Source organism: Cyrtonyx montezumae, unplaced genomic scaffold (assembly GCF_038088225.1).
Source record: "Cyrtonyx montezumae isolate F1298 unplaced genomic scaffold, pur_monq_1.0 scaffold_3, whole genome shotgun sequence".
Lineage (NCBI taxonomy): Eukaryota > Metazoa > Chordata > Aves > Galliformes > Odontophoridae > Cyrtonyx > Cyrtonyx montezumae.
Window position 1 is genome coordinate 110476503 of NW_027072034.1, and position 19256 is coordinate 110495758.

The window sequence follows — 19256 nt, forward strand, 5'->3', positions numbered from 1 at the left end:
GGGGCCGAGCGGGTCCTGGCAGGGATGTACGGGTGGAGAGAGTGGTGGCCTCCGGGTGAGAATATCGCTGTCCCACAGGTTGATGGGAGCTACGTGGCGAGTTGAGTTTTCTGCGCTACGCGGTGCTCGGTTTCGGGTCGGCGTTTCCTCTCAAAGCGTCGCTTTTGCAGACTCTCTCCACACCCCTGCCAGGACCGGCGCAGCGCGGCAGAGCGTAGAGCGGTGTCGACGGCGCCATGGCCAAGCACCATCCGGACCTCATCTTCTGCCGCAAGCAAGCGGGCGTAGGTGAGTGCCGGCGCGGCCTCGGCCCTCCGCCCATCGGCTGCGGGGTCGGGGGCCGTTAGGGGCCGCTCTTCCCCCGGCCCTCGGAGCTCGGCGTTTGTGGGGCTCCCCAGCTCGGGGACGGGGCTTTGGCTGCGCGGGGATGCGGGTTTCCTTATTGCCGGTGGGTGCCGTTGGTCGGAAGCCGTGTTCTGGTCCGGGTGGGTGTGCCCAGAGGGCAGGCATGGCTTTGTATTCCTGTTCTGTGTCCCCGTTCTCTTTTCTAAAGCCTACTCGCTGCCCGCGGTAATTATGTCATGCTCCAGCCTCTGTTTCTTTACGTTCTTTCACTTCTGCCTCGAGTAACATATCTAAATTCTTTCTCTTCCCGCAGCAATTGGAAGACTTTGTGAAAAATGTAAGTATATCTTCTGTGTGTAGTTATTTGGGAACCCAGCGTGGTGGTAAGAGCCTAGAGCTTGGTTTCTCTTTTTGCTCTGTTGTTGACTTGGTGGCATGAAGAAAAAAAACAAACGGTGGCTAACTGCACCTTAGGATGGGAGGAGTCACCTGTGTATTGGTGTACGGAGCAAGTGTGAGTCGGTGAGTGCTCGCAGCCCGTGCTCACAGAGACACGGGGCATGCCATTCTGGAGGGTATGCTGCAGCAGTTTCAGTGTTTGCAACTACCATGAGTTCTTGGTTACAAGGAATCTCTCAGTCTGGAATGCAGAGCGATCAGCCTGATGATTTCTGAAGAGAAGAAAAACACGTTTTTGGAATGTGACTGCTGCTTGAGAAAGGTCCTCTTCATCTAATAGATGTGAAACAGACAGGAAAAAAAGTGCTGTCTGAAGCTACAGGAGATTAATGTGCAGAGTCAAATATCTGTGCAACCTACTGCGGGGAGCCTACTTTGACAAGGGTGTTGGACTTCATGATCCCCAGAGATCCTTTCCAACCCCTACAGTTCTGTGCTTGTGCTTATCTATAGCAGAAAAGAAAAAGCAGTCAGTCATTAGATCCTTGCAGGTGCTCAGTAGAAGTAAGCCAGCTATTTCTGGGCTCCAGAAAATGGTAAAAACAAGCAGAGTGAGGAGAAACGCAGTCTGAAACAACAAAATTGTTTTTGGGAGTACACAGAAGTTAAACAGATTCCCTGTGGTAGTAGCTGAGGGTAGTCAGGACAGAGATTTAAGAGCAGGTTAAATGAGCTGTTTGCGGGAGTTGGGATTAAATGCCTTGGGAACTGGTAATAAGATATGAAGCCTTTCATCTGGAGGTCAGTGTTTTGGATCAGGGCAAGCACAGCAGGGTTTGTCAATGGCATCTGATGGCTGTTTGCCTGTATGAAAAGAGTGCTTGAATTTCACTCGGTTCCTTGTGAGAAAGCAGGAGCAACTCTGTGAAGTGGCTCTTTGCTCTTTCTTTGGCCTTCTCACGGGTGAAGGATTAAAAGGACCACAAATACAATCTCGTATCCCATCCCTTTGAGGATAGTAACACCAGACTTTTGTTGATATGGCTGTCTGGGAGAAGCTTATGCGGCTGCAGCGTAGGTAAGGACTCTAGTCCTGTCCGTCTGGGATTTCTCCACAAATGAAACATTAAAGGAAGTTTGTGGAGTAACAATAATGGTATGATATGAGCAGTGTTAGCTAGTCACAGAAGAAATGCCCATGGTTTTCTTCCATGAGTGTGCAAAACAGCTCAGATATGGCAGGCCGTTGGCCCTTGTTCCTCTGAAGTGTGCGTGCAAATTCAGGGTTGCACCTTGTGCCAGTAAGATAAAGTTCTGCAGTCTAACCGCATTGACTTTGAGCATACAGACAAGTTCTTTGTCCACAGGGCTTTTCCTCTTTTTATTTGGGGTGGAGAAAGGGACATTCTGTAACCAAAGACTGCTGTATTTGCAGGTGATGGCAAATGTGTGATCTGTGACTCGTACGTGCGGCCCTGCACCCTGGTGCGCATATGTGATGAATGTAACTACGGCTCATACCAAGGGCGCTGCGTGATCTGTGGGGGCCCAGGGGTGTCTGATGCCTACTACTGCAAGGAGTGCACCATCCAGGAAAAAGATGTACGTTGTCACCCGTCTCCTGTAGAATTGCTTATGTCTTTGTTTAATAGCTATGCTTATCTTTAAAGGGACTTAGAGCTAGTGACATCAGTGTTAGGACATCGGATGCTTGGCTTCTACTCCAAGAACTGGTACTGGTTTTCATTACCTTGCACTTTTCTTTTTCTGTTGTTGGTTCCTGGTATTTGTGGAGCATTTTGAGATATCCAGCAGTGCCCTGATTCTGCGTCCCAAAGGATCCTTGACTGCTTCACAGTGCATACTCACAGTTCACTTTCCTCCACATGCTGCTTGTTAGCACTTTCAGCTTTTATCTTACTAGATCTCTCAGCCTAAGTTTTATCAGCAGCAGAGGTATTCAGACACTGCAAAGGCAGCATCAGCTCCTCACTGAGTCTGTGGTCATACCATACATGGTATGATCACGACACTGGCGTGTATGGTACCAGAAGGCCTACAAAATCACCACCTATGTTTATCTTTGTTACAGACAAAGTTAGCTATTAGTGCCCTTTGTCCTTGCTCCACTAATTGTCTCTTACAAGCTTAGCATTTCTTGTATAATTTCAATGGGGTGAGAATTTTTTTAATTCTTGTCTGGAATGGCTTATATTGTAAACACCTCTTTTTCTGCTAATCTGATTTCTGTTATCAGTGCTGTTTAATCTCTTTCTGAAAGACAGCTGCTGTGCCTATGCAACAAGGCAGATGTTTACACTCTAGGTATTCGTTAATATCCATCACAGTGAGTGCAAGTCGCAAAGAGCTGCCACTGAAGTAGTAGGAAGACCGTAGGGACATGCAAGGACATGATGCTCACAGTTGTAGTGTGCCAGAATAAGGACCTGATGGAGAGTATCTGCTAAGGGTTGTGTGGTTTTAGGCTGGATCCTTTGCAAACACCACCTCAGCACACCCCGATGTCAGCCAAGCATGCTGACAAACAGTTCTGTTTGATGTAGAGGAATGTGCTCAGCCAACTGAGTTTCTGCTTTAAATTTCTGCAGCACCTGTATTTTCTCTAGAGGTCTTGTGGGGCAAACCCCTGTCTGAATTCAGTCAGTAGATCTGACAGGACCACGATCTTTCTTAGTATATGTGGATAGGAATGCTTTTGGTGGTGTGGTGGTGCTGCCTCCTACATTTAGAAGTGCTGTGAGAAGCAGTAGTTTTGTTGACTTGTCAAGCCAACTGCCTTGGTTCTGCAGACAGTTCATCAGTAAAACATGTGGCTTTATTTGTATCAATTCATGTTGATTTTTAACAGGTGTTTTTCATAATCTAGTCTTACCTGTAGGTTCAGATCTGAAACAGCTCGCTGCTCTGGAATGGACGATTATAAATAATATAGAGCTGGGGGAGCAGAATAGCAAATCAGAATTGTATTTTGATAAAACCTGCTATAGGTGAAGACCATTCCACTGTACCAGCAAACACTCGTATTAGGAACTATTGCAGATGTGAATTTGCAGATCTGAAAGAGCAAGTGACAAGACTGACTTGCAGGATTGAACAGAGCTGGCTCAGCTTTAGAGTGCTCAGAGCAAGAACAGCCAAAGGTGGTACGCATCGCAATTACAATAGCTGTTGCTGACCTGAATGGAATAGGAAAAGCAGATGGATGCAGCTCTGCACCTGAAGCTCTACCACCCCAAGGTTTCAGTCACAACACTTGATCTTCCTTCATCCTCAGAGAAAGACTGAAAAGGATCAGGAAGCGAGAAATCAGATCCTAAAATGATGGAGGTGGAGGCTCCTAGGCAGAACACAAAGGGTCTGGTTAGTCTTGGTTTGTGCCTTCCTGAAGAGATGAATTGAGGTATTGTGTCAGCTCGGTTCTGTCTGTGGGTAAGGACCAAGATCTGCCTTTCCATCCAGTACAGATATGAGCTGCAAAATATAATCCTTTCTTGGGGAACAGGAGCATGCTGATATTGTACCTCCTTGTGAGGGGGTGGAAGAATGAGCAGAGACCTGCAATAATGCTGTCAAGATTGTCACAGGCACCCTGGTTCGTGGGAGGCAAAGCTTGGAAGAGTCCTGCTGCTGAGGTTCCAAGTTGAATAACAAGACAGTAGCTGGAAATAGGTTGTGGCAGGTGATTTCCCTCCTCTCATTACTTTTACTGCAGACCCTTCCCAGCAGGTCACTTCTCCTGTGCAAGAGCCAGTATTGGGAGCACAGCTTGGGTGCAGTTTCTGCAGTGGCTGACATCTGCCCAGAGGCTTTCTAAATGTAATCCACTCAGCCTTATGCAGCAGTCAAGGACACGTGTCCTCTGCCTGTTGGGCCCCCTCAGATGCTGTTGCTAGCCACAACATTTTACCCTCAAGAGTTATACAGATGCTGGGCTCAGGTGGCTCACTGACAAATGTTCCATGGTTTGCAGAGAGGTGCACGTCTCTCATTTGTGTTTGCAGCTATACCTCTGAGATGGGGCTCTCCTGCTCCCCTTCTTGCTTTTGTTTTGTTTTTAACACACCTTCTACTGCAGTACAAGATCTTAATCCATATATCTGCTCTGAATAGCTATCCTTTCCCAAGATGACCACATGGTCTCTGAAGTAATCAATCCAGCCTGCAGGAAATCCGAGATTCACTTTTGCTGTTGCAGCTGAGAGGGGTCTCTAAACACAAGAATGGCTTAGTGACATCTAAAGCAACAAGATTCTTCGTGGCTAAGGAGGGGAAAGGTTATTCCTCTGAGCCTTGTAAATCCTCTGTATCCTAATTTAGAAAGAATCCAGTCTTGATGCACCAAGCATCCTTTTCACTGAACTGTTATACGAGCTGTTTTCCATCTTCACCCTGAGAAGGAAAATGTCCTAGAGTGATGTTAAAAAGGCATCCAGCCTTCTTCCTCTTGCTGATAGTAACCAGAGTTTGAGAGCAGTTTGCCTACACAGGTGTCTGAAATGTGTGTTGAAGACAGTGTGGGGAGAGAGGGACCTAGGGCGAGCATCGTGGAACTGTGTGTGTGATGATGGCGTTCTGTTTGCTTAACTCCCACCTCACGTTCTCTTTTCTTTTTGCAGAGAGATGGTTGCCCTAAGATTGTCAACCTGGGCAGTTCCAAGACAGATCTCTTCTATGAAAGGAAAAAGTACGGATTCAAGAAGAGGTGATCCTGTCTGTTCACAGTTGCACCTCCTGTCAGGTTGGCAAGAGGGTCTTGGAACATCTCTGGACTTTAACTATTATTGAAAACCAGCTGGTTATGTTTTCTAAAGCAGTACAAATTCAGTAATATACTTGCGGCTGAGAGGGGACTGTAACCTGGCCAGAACTGACTATCAGAAAGGGCAAATGAGGATTGGCTCTTGCTTTTTCAGCTGCTTTGCTGTAGTAGCTGTCTCAGCTAGCTAAAAAAAAATCCTAGTGGGCAATCATTTGCATATGGAGGAGACTGGCTCGGTAAAAACCGAGTGTCATTGCTGGTGTGGAGAAATGCTCTGCTTCCCTTCTTACCAGGTCTCCTGTCAGCTGTTAGAAATCCCCCCATACATTGATACTGAAGCACAGAAAGCCAGTCCTGTGTGTCTGCTCCCCGTCCCTTCCTCCAGTATATTTCCATGCTGCCCTGTTTTGTAAAAAAAACCTAGCGCCGTTCACGGCTGGTGCTTTCCTAGGGAGAGCGCAGCTGTTCCATGTTTTCTTTGACAGATTAATCCAAGGCCCTTTCTGTAACCATTCCTGTAGGATGCATACCAATAAAGCTTCTTCTCTTGTTTTTTTATTTTTTTGTGTAACAGAAGGATTTCTCTCTGGTTCATTCTGTGCCTAGCCTCTCTGGAGCTTTCTGGGGACACAGAGGATTAGCCCAGCTAGAACTGTACAATGGGTTATCAGGTTTCCGACACTGTCTGCTTATGGCCATGTGACCTTGCTGCAAGGAGCTTCAGGGAATGGCTATTGCTTTTGTGTGCGTGTGATCCCAGCCACTGATCATTTTGTCCCGTAGCATGAGGATCGCTGAGCTTGTAACCCTTATCCTAGCTAAAACGGCTGTGGATGTTGTTTCACCATGCAAACATCCAATCCCTTTCTAAAACCTACTAAGCTATTTGACTCGCTATCCTGTTCTTGTGAATAAGTTAAAGCCTTCCCTGCTGTAACTGGAAACCGACTATTGTGCGATAGGCTATTAGCTGCATGCATGCTGAAAACCAGAGGCTGCTTGTTTGTCAAATACCAGCGCAGGCTAAAAGCGGTCTGTTTGCTCAGCAGAGATCTGCAAACGGGTGCCTTTACGCAGGGGGATAACTGCATGTGTGCCCGCGTGGTTAAATTAGGGCTGTACCGTGCCCCATGGTGTCCTTAAGGTGCTCATGGAGCACAGCGTGTACTACAGTTAGGGCAGTCACTGTCTGTATAAGGCACCTTCTGGGATTTCAGTTATTCCCCTGCAGCTAGTACTGATTCCTCCAGCTCCTCTCTGACTTAAACGCCTCTTCTGCCTGCTGTAGCCATTTAGGTATTTCAGATAAGAAAAAACAAGCAGACAAGTTGTGGTCTTCTTTCCCATAAAAGTCATTTCTTCCTGCTGTAGCTGGCTCTAGCTGTGAGTGGTCCTGCAGCTATCTCAGCTGCTTCTCTCTCCCCCAGCAATTAATTCTGTCTGTTTTTCTCTTCCAATCTTTTTGCATTCCTGAGAACATCTGTACGTCTTCTTCCCTGCACCTTAGTTCCCTTACACAGCTTCTGGTAAATTTTTACTAATGTGGATGCCATTTGCCAATATACTCAGTGCAAACCAGTTTTCTGCTTCCAGCAAACCCACTCCCTAAGTATTTCTTCCTCAGTGTGTGGCTGTCTCTTGTTTCTGGCTGGGAAGCTCATGTCAAAGCCATTATCAGCTGTGTTAAATTTTGTATTTCTTCAAAACCAGTGCATGACATGAAGATTTTTTTTTGTACCTGGAACTTTATCATTTCAACCAGAATTTATCACTTACTCTCAGTCAGGCTGCCTGGATTATCACATAAGGAATGCAGGAGGTTGCTGCTTATCTTTTCTGCTTTCTTTTTTTTCTCCTCAATTTTCTTAGATGAGAAAAGTCATTCAGTGAAGCCAGTGGGAAATGAAGTTTGAATTTCTTTTTTTCTTAGAGTTACTGCCTCTGGTGCAGGGTACCCTGGAAGATCTAATTTTGGAGCAGCCCTTGTTTCTGACCATTTAACTAGAGGTTGCTATAGAGATCTGAGAGCCCTCATCCCTTCCCCCCACCCCAAAAAGGGCTGAGCACACTTACTTCCTTGGCACTCCTGCTGCCCTTGCTCTGCTGGGTGTATCGGTCCGCATTTGGCAGCAGGAAGAGCAAAGCTGCCATTTCTAGTTGTTCTGAGTCACTGGGCAGGTGGAGAGAGGGAGGGACGGGTGCTTTTCCCTTTGCCTTGTTTGCTCAGACAGCTCTGGGGAGAATGCCAAATGCTGCTGCTGCTCAGATCAGTTCAGTGCCACTGCCTTTCTGGTACTTTCAGAGCACGGATGGGACATTGCCCCGGAGCTGCTTATTCAGACAAGGGTAACAGATACAGTTGGGTAACCAGAAAAACTCAGCTTTGCTTGCATGGCAAAAATTTATGTTCACCAGTGAATGATACTTGCATGGGACCACCAGGAAAGCATGGTATTTGATCAACAGAATGACACTCATTGAAATTGTGCTTTACCAGTAGATTTCCCATCAGAGCAAACGGGGTGGGGAAAGAGGGAATGAGACAAAAAGTATTCTGCTGTGTGCTGTCAGGCTCTGGAGAGGCATCACCGGCCTAGGTGTCCCCTTTGCAGGTGGTTCTGGGGTTCTCTGGCTGCAGGCAGAAGAGCAAGGACAGGTGGGAGGGATGCTGCCTCTCCCATGGGACTGAACACCCGTGGTGCTGAGTGCATGGGGCAGAAGGTCTTCCTGCTCTTACTTTTCTATGTAGAGTTAGTGCTTTTTTTTTCCTTTATTCCCCAAATGGATGTTATGTAATAAGTAAAAAATCCTTTTATTTTAAATGTTTACACAGAGGGGGAGGAGAAACATGGGAACTCTTGGCCTATTAGGTAATTGGCTTCTGTTGCCAGTACTAACAAGGCATCGCTGCCTTGTGAAACAGGGATGTTCCCTACACACCCCTTCCGACCAAAGGCCAGCCACCGTGTCACAGCTCAGTTCTGAGCTCAGCAGTAGCTCTCCAATGTGCCTCCCATCATTGAATCGTCTAATTGAGGGCATTGACAATGCCCTTGAGCCTGGAACATGACCTTTAAAAAATGCTGAGGGCTGACAGATGCCTCAAGCCTACCTTTGAGCTTTCCCAGTGCTAGGGTGAAATCCTGCTTTCAGAAACCTTACCTGCAGAGATGTTGCTTTCTCATCATGGAGATCAGCTGGAGATGTTTTGCCTATTTCAATAGCAGGAAAAAGAAATCCACTTCCTTGAGGTTGTCATGTGACTTGAATGTAAAGAGGATTCAGGGTATGGCAGTGTTAATTACGCTGATTACAACCTGGCTGCCCTTCCTCAGCACTGATGAGCCCAGCAGGACTTACCCTGCCCCTGCGGCTGGGCCGTTCCTGTCCTCTGAGTGCGTGACTCGATGGCTCTGCTTTGACATAACACCACAGGACAGGGAGTGCAGGAGCGGATACAGGGACAGGATTCCTCTGCATGCACGTGGGCCAACGTGGCCGGGTAATTACAGGAGTGTGGTCAAGATGCAAATATCTTACGGAGTCCTAATGTGTAACACCCTCTTAGTAACACATAATTAAAACAACAATAGAATTTTAGAAATGTAATTGCCATTTTTCTTAACGATGCTAAAAATAGTGCCATCGTTTTAATTTCCTGATCGCTGGCTGACAGCGTGACTTTGTTTCCAGCCAAGTAAGGGATTGTTAGGGAGTTCTTTTGTAGCTGAGTTCCTGTTAAGCTCCAAGTGATGAATATAAAGCTGCTCGCAACAGCTCCTCACAATCTTCCTGTTTTTTTTCTCCCCCTTTCCCTAAATAAGAGAAATACTCCAAAGTTGGTTTGCTTTTTGTTGGTTGTCTTTATTTATTTATTTATTTTAGAAAGGACTGCTTTAACTGTGTGTTGCTGGCTGGCTCCAAAAGCAGCCCCTTTCCATGGCAAACATCAGGTCCCTGAGATTTCAGGGGAGATTGCAGGTCCTTGAGACTTCAGGAGTGGTTCAAGGTTTGATATAAGGAAGAATTTCTTCTCCAAAAGAGTGGTGCTGCAGTGGCACAGGCTGCCCAGGGAGGTGGTGGAGCCTGGAGGTGCTCCTGAACCATGTGGATGTGGCAGTGAGAATGTGGTCAGTGGACATGGTGGGAATGGGCTGACCATTGGACTGAATGGTCTTAATGGTCCTTTCCAGCTTTAATTTTTCTGTTCTATGGTGAAGGGTTCATGATTGAGGCAAGATAAGCAAAGCCTGGAAAGATACTGAGGATCTCTGTGGGTGCAGGGCAGGAAAGGAACTCAGTATTTGGTGTTGGAGAGTTGTAAGGGAAAGTTCTTTGGCCAGGGGACAGGGAACAGCTCTGGTGGTCTCTGACCCTTCTGAAAATAAACAATGAAAGAAACGTTTGCACGTGCGGCTGTGTACTGAGAAGATGCTATTACAAAAGAAATGCCACTACGCAATGGGACGTGCCTCGGGACTCCTTCACAACCAGGCGCTGAGAGCCCGGCTGTCCTGAGAACTACAGCACCCGGCAGACCCTGCGCCGCGCCCGGCCCCGCCCCGCGCGCACACCCCCTTCATCTCATTGGCTGAGGCGGCGTTCCAATCCGAACGTGCTGCCGGTCCCGGCCGACCAATGGGGAGGCTGTTGCTAACAGCCTCGGTTATTTTTAGCACACCGCCGCCGCCGTCGGCGCACCTTGCGGCTCGCCTCCGCCGCGGCCTGGCCGGCCCTATGCGCGGAGGCGCACAGGCACACGATGAACAAATAGTCCACGGGCGGTGGGGCGGGGGGAGGAATCCTCCGGTGCCTGGGATGCAGCGCCAGGTCCGCGTGTGTGCCGCTCAGTGAGGCCGGGGGGAGGATGAGAGAGACGAGGGATGCTGGAGGGGGGGAAGAGTGGGGGGCCCCGAGCGGTTCGTATCGGGGAAAGCGTCGGACCAGCCGCCTCCCCCCGCCCCTTCCTTGCCCCTCTGCACGGGGTAAAAAAAAAAAAAAAGTGTAAATAGAAAATAAATAAATAAAGCAGAAGGAAATAAAATAAATAAATAGAAGAATGAATAAATAGATAGATAAATAAATAAGGAATTGCCTCCTCCCCCCCCCTCTCATCTCCCCCACCCCCCGCCGGCTCAGCGCGCCGGGCGGTGCTGAAGGCAAAGGAGCTGAAGGGGAGGGGATGGGAGGGGAAGTAGTCCCGGCCCGCCCCTCCGCGGCCGCATCACGCGGGGCGGGAGCGCGGATCCGTGCGCGGGGTTGCTAAGGGTGAAAGTTTGCCGTGAGTTGGTTCACTCGGGGCCAGGGCTCGGGCGGCTCCAGGCCGGTGGCTGGCGAGGCGGCGGCGGGATTCGAACCCACGGCTCCAGGCGTCCCTCAGCACCTTCGGCCCTACAGCCGCGACGCCACCCTCGGGCCCGCCCCGCGGAGGGAGCGCAGCGCTCGGCGCTTGGAGAGAGAAGCGAGGGACGGGGCAGAGAGCGGCACGCAGCGACCGGGCTCCCCCGGCCCCCTCAGAGGACACAGTGAGTGGGGCGGAGGGCTCGGCCTGACGGGTTGGGCCGGCGAGCGGCGTCCCGGGGCATTCCGTGAGTCTGTAACGGGACTGGGAGGCTCTGCCCGGCCGCGCTCAACAAAGCCGCCGCCGGCTCTACCCCGGGGTGGAGGGGCCGGGAGGGCTCCGCCGTCGGCTCGGGGCTGCCCTTTGCCGCTGGGGGTGGAGGTCAGACCCGGTTCTGTCCTTGTGAGGCCGCCCCTCGGCCCGAGAGGGGGGCCGCCTCGCCTCCCCCCCCTTTCTCAACCCCCACCCGCTTCTCTTGACAGGGGGAAGGAGGGGGGCGGCTGCCCGGCGGTCCCCGGCTTCGGGGCGTTGCTCCGGGGCGGGCGGCGACGCATCGCGCATGTGTCGTGGAAAATTTTTCTCCCTGCCCCACCGGGGCGGCTCCGGGGCGGTGCGCGGGGCCGCGCGCGGGGCGTGCCGGGAGCCGTAGTTCTGAGGGGGAAGTAGGTCACGGAGAGCTGGGCGGCACGGGGGGGCGGCGGCGAACTGCAGCTCCCGGCGTGCCGCGCGGCGGGAGGCGGCACGAGGGCTGGGCGGTCATGGCGGCCGTAACGCGGGGGCAGCCGGCCCTGGGGGAGCGGGGGGGGGAGGGGCGGCGGTGTGCAGAGCTGTGATTGCGGTTCCGTGCTGTGGGTGGGGGACCCTCCGTTCTCTGCCTGTAATCTCGGCTCTGTCGCTCACTGTGCTGCTCCAGGGCTCTGCTCGGTGCCCCTCTCTCTGCACAGGACTCTGTCTCAGCTTCTGCCTTCTTGAAATGGCTTCTTGCAGCCTGCTGGAAGCTCTGCTTTCTCAGTTCTTCTTTGGCCTTCGTCTGTTCTTGGTCGGGCACTGGTCTCGTTCCTGTGGTTTCTCATGTTGCTGAGTTAAACCCGAAGGGGATTCCTCCGGCCAACAGCAGGCTCGGGCTGTGGGTTTTGCTGTTGGTTCCCGTAATCCTTAAACTGAGCCTCCTTTAACTCAGACTCACGCGGAAGGAAAATGTAGAATCTACCTGTTTGTTTTAAAGCCTAAAAATAATTGAGGGTTTTCTTAAAATGTGCTTATTGAATCCAACTTGTCCACTCAGCCAGCCCAAGCCAACAAGTCTGGGCAGTTCCTCCCAGCCTGGGTGTGGGGCTGTGCTGCCGGGCCCCTGCTTTTTCAGGGGAATGCTGACAGCTGAGGTTTGTGCCTCATCCCCGCCCCCAGATAATTGGCCCAGGTCATAAACACCGCTGGGCAGTGCATGAGAGCATCCCCGCAGCCCATGTTAGGAAGGGAGCTGAGTGTGGTGTGGCTGCTTGAGCAAGGTGAGGGTAGCTGAAGGCTGAGCAGCCTCTGACGAAGCTGCCAATTAAAAACTGGATATTCTGCTTGCCTGCAGAGAGGAGTGTAGGCTGCTGGAAGCATGCTTCCTCGTTAGATATCTGTGGGATGCGTTTGCTCTGAGTGGGTGACAGCACACGGTGCACATCTACCTGGGGGGTTTGTACGTAGGTAAACACTATTCCCAAATCTGAGTGTAATGGGAGAGCCAAGCGTTGTGGTTTTACACTGTGCTTTTGTGGGTTCTCTCAGTTTCGAAGACTTCCTTGGGTGGGTTGGAGGAGAGAAAGGATTACTTCAGTCTCTGTCGAGCAGTTCCAGTTTTTATTCAGTACCTGGCTCTGGCAGCACTCACCCTCTCTCTGCACCAGGAGAGGGGATGTGGCTGGTGGCATGTGTGCGTCTTGTGACCCTGCATGCATTTCCTGCCCCCATCTGAATTAAGCTGGGATTTCAGGCTTGCGGCTAGTCTGAGCCTCAACTGGGTACACTTAATAAGATATCTACATGCCTGACAGACAGCGGAGAGTAAACATGGCCTGGCAGCTGGTGCCTCAGCACCCTCCCTTGTTCCTTATCTTCCTGCTTGTGCCTGTAGGATGTGGTGCTCCTGGCCTCTCAAGGAGAGCCATCTCCAGATGGGTCCTTGCAGAGCTGCCGAGCGAGTCACGAGGCTTCCAGGTGGTGCTCGTGTGCTCAGAGAGGCGGCTGCAGGGAGCTGTGCTGGAAGCATCCGGGTGCCAGGGCGTAGTGAGGCGTGTTGGCTGAAATAGCTCTGCCACAGCAGGCGGTTGGCCTGCCTGCTTTTGGCAGCGAGATGGGAACACGGCATGTAGCTGTGTGTGGGGAGCAGCTATGCTCCTATTTCTCCTGCACAGGACCAGGGAGGCTGTTCCCCAGCAGCACCAGGAAATCTGGGGTGACGCCTAGTGAGCATCACTGCTTGTTTTGCTTCTGTTAATGAAACTGTGGCTATTTATTGCAGTAGGTGAAGAATTGCTGTGTTATCTCACCTTCATCCAACCTTTTCTTTCTTTTTCTAGGTCTGCTTGGAGCCAAATCTTGTCTATGTGTGTGTCATTTTGTCTCTTTTAATACACTGCCCTGACTTGCTTGCTGTGAAGGGAGTATGCATCTGGAGATTAAAGTTGCTCTTAACTTCATCATCTCATACCTGTACAACAAGCTTCCTCGGAGGCGGGCGGACCTGTTCGGTGAGGAGCTAGAGCGCCTGCTGAAGAAGAAATATGAGGGTCACTGGTACCCAGAGAAGCCTCTGAAGGGCTCAGGCTACCGCTGTGTTCATATTGGGGAGACGGTGGACCCGGTAGTGGAGCTGGCGGCCAAGCGGAGCGGGCTGGCTGTGGAGGATGTGCGTGCCAACGTACCAGAAGAACTGAGCGTCTGGATTGATCCTTTCGAGGTCTCTTACCAGATCGGTGAGAAGGGCTCCGTTAAGGTCCTGTACCTGGATGACAGTGAGGGCTGCAGCGCCGCTGAGCTGGACAAAGAAATCAAGAGCAGCTTCAACCCTGATGCCCAGGTATTCGTCCCCATCGGCAGCCAGGACAACTCGCTGTCCAACTCTCCATCCCCCTCTTTCGGCCAGTCACCGAGCCCCACCTTCATCCCTCGCTCTGCCCAGCCCATCACCTTCACCACCGCCACGTTTGCTGCTACTAAATTTGGCTCCACCAAGATGAAGAAAGGCGGAGGGGCCGGAGGAGGAGGTGGCGGTGCAGGGGCTGCGCAGCAGCCGCGGATGGTCAGGTCGCCCACCACCAACCTGCTGAAGCACAAGGGCCTCTCCCTGTCCATGCACTCCCTGAACTTTGTCGGGAGCGCTGGGAGCCAAGCCCCGCAGTCACAGCTCTCCCCCAATGCCAAGGAGTTCGTTTACAGCGGCGGCTCGCCAGGAGCCAGCAGCCTGTTCTTCGACGGTGTTGCCAGCGAGAGCCAGGCCAGCAGTATCCCTCCAGCGTCGCAGTTCAACGCTGGCACAGGCAGCACCTTCGACATGGCTCAGGTCTTCGGCGGCAGCACCAACAGCCTCTTCTTGGAGAAGTCTCCCTTTGTGGAAGGACTCAGCTACAACCTGAACGCCATGCAGTATCCCAGCCAGTCCTTCCAGCCCGTCGTCCTGGCCAACTGAATGCAGGGAAGGAGAGCATTGCGGGTGGGGGAGGGAGGGGGGGAACAACAACAAAACACGGGAAGAGAAAACAAATATACAGAAAATATTCAAATCTTATAGCTTCTTGGAAAAAGAGAGAGCCCAGTGTTGTTGCGCTGTGCTGGCAATGCTCCTGAAGCACTGACTTGTTTTTTTAACTCCAGTCCCTGTGCTTTTTCTCCTACTCACTTTTTTACTCTTCAAACGAGTCTCTGGTCTTTTGGGTTGTGTTCCCCCTTCCCCAGCCCCAGATCGGGATGGATGTAGGTCACAATGCTCCCTTTGCCCTCCCACTTGGCTGTAGGAGGGGCGGGCAGGATGAGGTGGGCTTGCTTTGCTGTTACTGCTCTGTGCATCTCATGTGCCTGGAGGCTCAGACTGTTGTGCTGTTGTTGCTCCAGGCTAGCATCCAGTTCTGTCTGTGAGCTGGGAAGCACCTGCTGCACCCCCTCAGCTCCAGCTATGGGAGGGCAGCACTGCTTGCAGTCCCTGTAGTGCACCAGCCAAGGGGTGTTTCTGTGCTCTTTCAGGGTTGGTTTGAAGGACAGCCCTGCTGCTTGGGAAGGCTGAGGGCCTGTCCCTGTGTGGGGAGGTGGTGCTGAGCTGTTGGATCCTGTCCCTGCCTGGTGGACACCGTATCTGTAGGGCTGAGCATTCACTCGTGATCCTTTGGTTCTAGGTTTGAGCTCTTTGTTACTGGCTGTGGATTTATCTTCATCTTGGAGAGGGATTTTTTTTTTTTTTTTTTGTAGTTAGAGGCAGCACTATTTTGGGGAAGAGAAAGGGCTATGTTGTTGAAGCTGCTGTCTTGAGTGATGGTAAGTGGTCTACAGGTCACTTCTGTGCCAGGGCCTGGGTCCCCTGGTGGGGCTGGAGGACCCCTGGGTGTGAAGGAGCCTCCTTGGAGGCTGCAGTGGAAGCACGGAAGAGTGCAGAGAGGAGAGAAACAGTGATGAGACTCCAGTTTTTGAAGTTTGACATTTAGAAAAAGGAGCTTTTTGCTGCCTCCCAGGCTCGGGATTTAGTTCTCTTGAAACGTTGTCTCTGGAGCACCCTCTGAAACCCACTTCTCCCATGGCTGCCAAACCAATGTGCTCCTGTGAGACATCCCTGTTTAGGATGTGCTTTTCCCACTCCTTGTCCTGAGATGAAGGTGTGCCAGCCCTCCTGTTGTTGCCGGTGAGCTCTTGCAGAGGTGACAGGGATGGGTCTGGTGGGGGGGGGGGGGGGGGGCGCATCACTGCCACCACCTTGAGGAGCATCTCCATCCTGGCGGGGGCAGGCCCCCAGCAGGCTGCTTGCTGCCATCGGGCTATGACCTGCACGGTGGGCAGGCTCACTTGGCTTCTCCCAAAATGGCATCCATAGCCTCAGCCCTGCGGGTTTCCAGGCTGGAGCAAGCTGCTCAGGAACAGCTGAGATGTCTGCTCCTTTCTTTGCCTATTCTGTTTGGTTTTTAACCTACTTACAGATGTTACCACTGCCACCCTCTCCCTGGGAGCACACTACTGACTGCCACGGCCCCACTCGTGACTGTCCCCAGTGTTGGCAGTGCCACCTGCCAGTAGCTGCTGTGGGACAGCAGACCTTCGGGGAGAGCCAGGGAGCACTGAACCCATGCATGTGAAGCTTCGATGCTGCTTTGCCCCCATAGCCACGTTGGGAACTGTGGTATGAGGGGAGGGAGGGACCAAGCTCTTTATCAAACGTGTGCTTCAGAAGCGTTCCCCCAGCGTCAGGCAGCGATGGAAGCTAGCGGCCTTTTCAGGTCTTTTCTAGTCTTGGATGTAGGTGTTGAGCTTCAGTTTTATTTTTTAAAACCTGCACTAATTTACCTGGTTTCTTAGGGAGAGAAGAGAGACTTGTTTTTTTGGTTTTTGGTGGGTTTATTTTTTTCTTTTTTAACTTTTATTTTTTATGGGTTTGTGTTCTTTTCGTTGATGTCCGTTTGTATTGAGTAATTTGCTACATTTGTAAAATGCGAGAGGTATATATAATATATGTATATTTCTAACGTAAGAAAAAAAACTGTAATTTTTTTCTTTTCAAGATTTTTTCTTAAAAAAAAAAGAGGAGAGAGAAAAATATTTTTTCAGGAAAAAAGAAAAAAAACTTTAAAAAAGAAACAAACAAAGGCAATGAAGATTCCTTTCTCCCCCTGCTCGGCCTCCTCCTGTCCCTCCCACCCCACTCCCAGCAGCGCATGGGAAGTTGCCTTGTGCAGAATGAGTGAATGAATGAATGGGAAAGGTCGGCACGGCTCTGGGTGGAGGATCTGTGTGTGCTTTGGTGGTTCCTTTCCCAGACAGGGGGTGCTTCTGAGGAGGGGGGGAGCCAGGGGGGCTGATGGCTTTTTTCTTTCTTTTTTTTCTTTTTCTTTTTTTTTTTCCTTTTTTTTTAATTATTTTTTTCTTTAGAGAAGGAGGAATACAATCAAGAGTTTTGTATTCAGAACGTTGTGCAATATTTTGGAACGGGACGTTGGCGTGTCTAGAGATTTAGTTAAAAAAAAAAAAACAAATGGCAACAAAAAAAAAGGAAAAAAAAAAGGTTGATCAAAATCTGTACAGTTTCTATTGTTCCAGATTTTTTTAAGTTTGTATTAAAAGCATGATATAATAACTGCTGGTTGTGTGTTGCTGTCTGTCGGGATGTGCTCACGGAGGTGCTGCTGTGCTGTGTGCACTCAGTGCTGCCCAGCTTTGTGCAGCTCCCCAGGAGCAGCAGTGGCTGCTCTGCCTCCCAGTGGGGTTCAGCTGCAGTGCCCTGTGACCCTTCATGCAGCCCGGCTGCCCCCATAGCCAGCTTCCTGCAGCAGGTCGTGGCAGTGGGCAGCCCTTGGCTCTGAGTTTCTAAGTGGAAGAGCTGGCACTTCTTTGCCCTTGGGTTTGTGAGCCCCAGGAGCCAGGCACGCTGCTCTCCATGTGACGGTCACACTGTGCTAAGCAACAACGCTATTTTTTCCCCTTTGTGTCTCGAGCCCCTTGTAATCATTTATCTGAAGTGTGCACAGGCTCTCGCCCTTTACTGTGTTTCTGGAAATGGAAAAGGGTGGCTCTGCCCCCCCCTGCTCCTTGCCTTGCAGGGAGGGATGGAGCGTGGCCCTTTTTTTGGCCGTAGGGCAGGGCCTGCAGTTAATTCAGAGCCGATAGCTGAGCAGGGATGAAGGTGACTGCTTGGCATGGCCTTGGTCCTGGTTTTTGCCCCTGCCCTGCAGGGTGTGTGAGTGTTGGCTGGGGCACTGAGCAGGTCAATCCCCAAATGGGGTGCAATATGCAGCAGCGAGGTGGGGCTAAGCTGCTGGAGCCAGGGGGTGGTTTCAGCAAGGCGAGGGTGTGGAGGTGTCATTCAGATGCTCATTGTAGGAAGCTCTGCTGCTACAGAGGAAAAGTTGCTACTTGAGTCACCAGACAGGCAACTCAAGGAGGAGACAGCTTGGGTAGGGAATATACCATGCTTACCCCTGCACTTTTCAGCTTGTGAAATCTCTTTCAGCCTGCAATCACCGGGAGACGGAGGGGGTGATACCACTGTGCTATGCAAGCAGAGAAAGCCAGCTGTAAGATAGCAGTGGCCTGTGTTTCAAATACAGGCCCAGCAGGAGCAACCCAACCTTGCTGGGTCACGAGAGTACCTCCCGCTGCCTCAGGGCTGTGCTGTGGCTGGGGACAAATACTGCCTTGCTGTGCCCTGGCTCTTGCACTGGGCCAGAACCAGGACATGGAAAAACACTGCAAAGCCCCTGCCAGCATGAATGCTGCTTCCTATCTGTACCAACTGCAGACAGCCAATTTGTGTGATGGCCAATGCCTGTTGGCTGTAGCCAACAGCAAGAGTGACTCCATCCTGGCAAGCGCGTGCTGGGAGGGACACGTGAGGTATTCCTGTAGCCATGGAGTGAGCGAGGGCAATGAGACCTCTGCAAAATAATTCACGTTCACGTTTTGCCTGTGGGAGGGCTTAGGGGACTTTCACCTTCCTCACCCAGCACTGAAGAAGCCACCATGGACCCTGTCAAGTTTTATTTTATGCTTGATTTTGTTGACTTGGCACAGGAACCATGCTGTTGGTGTAGGTCCCCGTGAGGGAGCGCGTCCCTCCCGCTCCACAGGGTGTTTCCACCGAGGGCAAAGTTTTCCTTGGAGTGAATCAGCCAGCAAGTGCGTGCAGAAGGTGCAGCTGTGGCTCTCAGCAGAAAAAGCCACCACCCACAGGAGGCAGTGGGTAATGGGACGATAGGCAGTGCTGCTGCAGCCCTCCCAGCATGGCGGCTCCCACCTGGACATGAGCACCAAGTCGCAGTGCTGTCACCACCAGCAATGTCACAGAGGTACCCAGGTCCAAGGATACAGCTCCACACGGAGCACTCTGGTACACATGTGCCTCTCATGGTCCCCTAAGTAGAAAGGACAGGATGCTGAGGAATGGAATCGTGGAGTCATTAAGGTTGGAAAAGACCTCTAAGATCACCTTGTCCAACCACCAGCTGACCCCCACTGTGCCCACTGACCTCAGTGCCATATCCACACAGTTCTGGAGCACCTCCAGGGACAGTGACCCCACCACCTCCCTGTGCAGCCTGTGCCACTGCAGCACTGCTCTTTCTGAGAAGGAATTTTTCCTCATAGCCATCTGAACCTCCCTCGGCACAACTTAAGGCCATTATCTCTCGTCCTAAATAGAGACGCACTGAG

General features: G+C 51.2%; 2 protein-coding genes across 2 annotated transcripts; both read left to right on the forward strand.

The window, feature by feature from the left end:
* Positions 1 to 16: 16 nt before the first annotated feature.
* On the forward strand, positions 17 to 6086 carry PHF5A (PHD finger protein 5A). The gene is made up of 4 exons (XM_065742891.1): positions 17 to 288; positions 659 to 682; positions 2180 to 2346; positions 5382 to 6086. Exons 1-4 carry the CDS (start codon positions 237 to 239, stop codon positions 5469 to 5471), a joined length of 333 nt encoding a protein of 110 aa, XP_065598963.1. The 5' UTR covers positions 17 to 236; the 3' UTR covers positions 5472 to 6086.
* A 4662-nt stretch (positions 6087 to 10748) lies between these two features.
* Positions 10749 to 14911, forward strand: TOB2 (transducer of ERBB2, 2). The gene is made up of 2 exons (XM_065742892.1): positions 10749 to 11049; positions 13433 to 14911. Exon 2 carries the CDS (start codon positions 13519 to 13521, stop codon positions 14539 to 14541), a length of 1023 nt encoding a protein of 340 aa, XP_065598964.1. The 5' UTR covers positions 10749 to 11049; positions 13433 to 13518; the 3' UTR covers positions 14542 to 14911.
* The last annotated feature ends 4345 nt before the right edge of the window (positions 14912 to 19256 follow it).

Bases quoted from the DNA above. Each gene is read 5' to 3' on its own strand.
- PHF5A (XM_065742891.1), top strand. From the start codon at position 237: ATGGCCAAGCACCATCCGGACCTCATCTTCTGCCGCAAGCAAGCGGGC. The intron at 289-658 runs GTGAGTGCCGGC...CTCTTCCCGCAG, and splicing joins CCGCAAGCAAGCGGGCGTAG to CAATTGGAAGACTTTGTGAA. The intron at 683-2,179 runs GTAAGTATATCT...CTGTATTTGCAG, and splicing joins TGGAAGACTTTGTGAAAAAT to GTGATGGCAAATGTGTGATC.
- TOB2 (XM_065742892.1), top strand. From the start codon at position 13,519: ATGCATCTGGAGATTAAAGTTGCTCTTAACTTCATCATCTCATACCTG.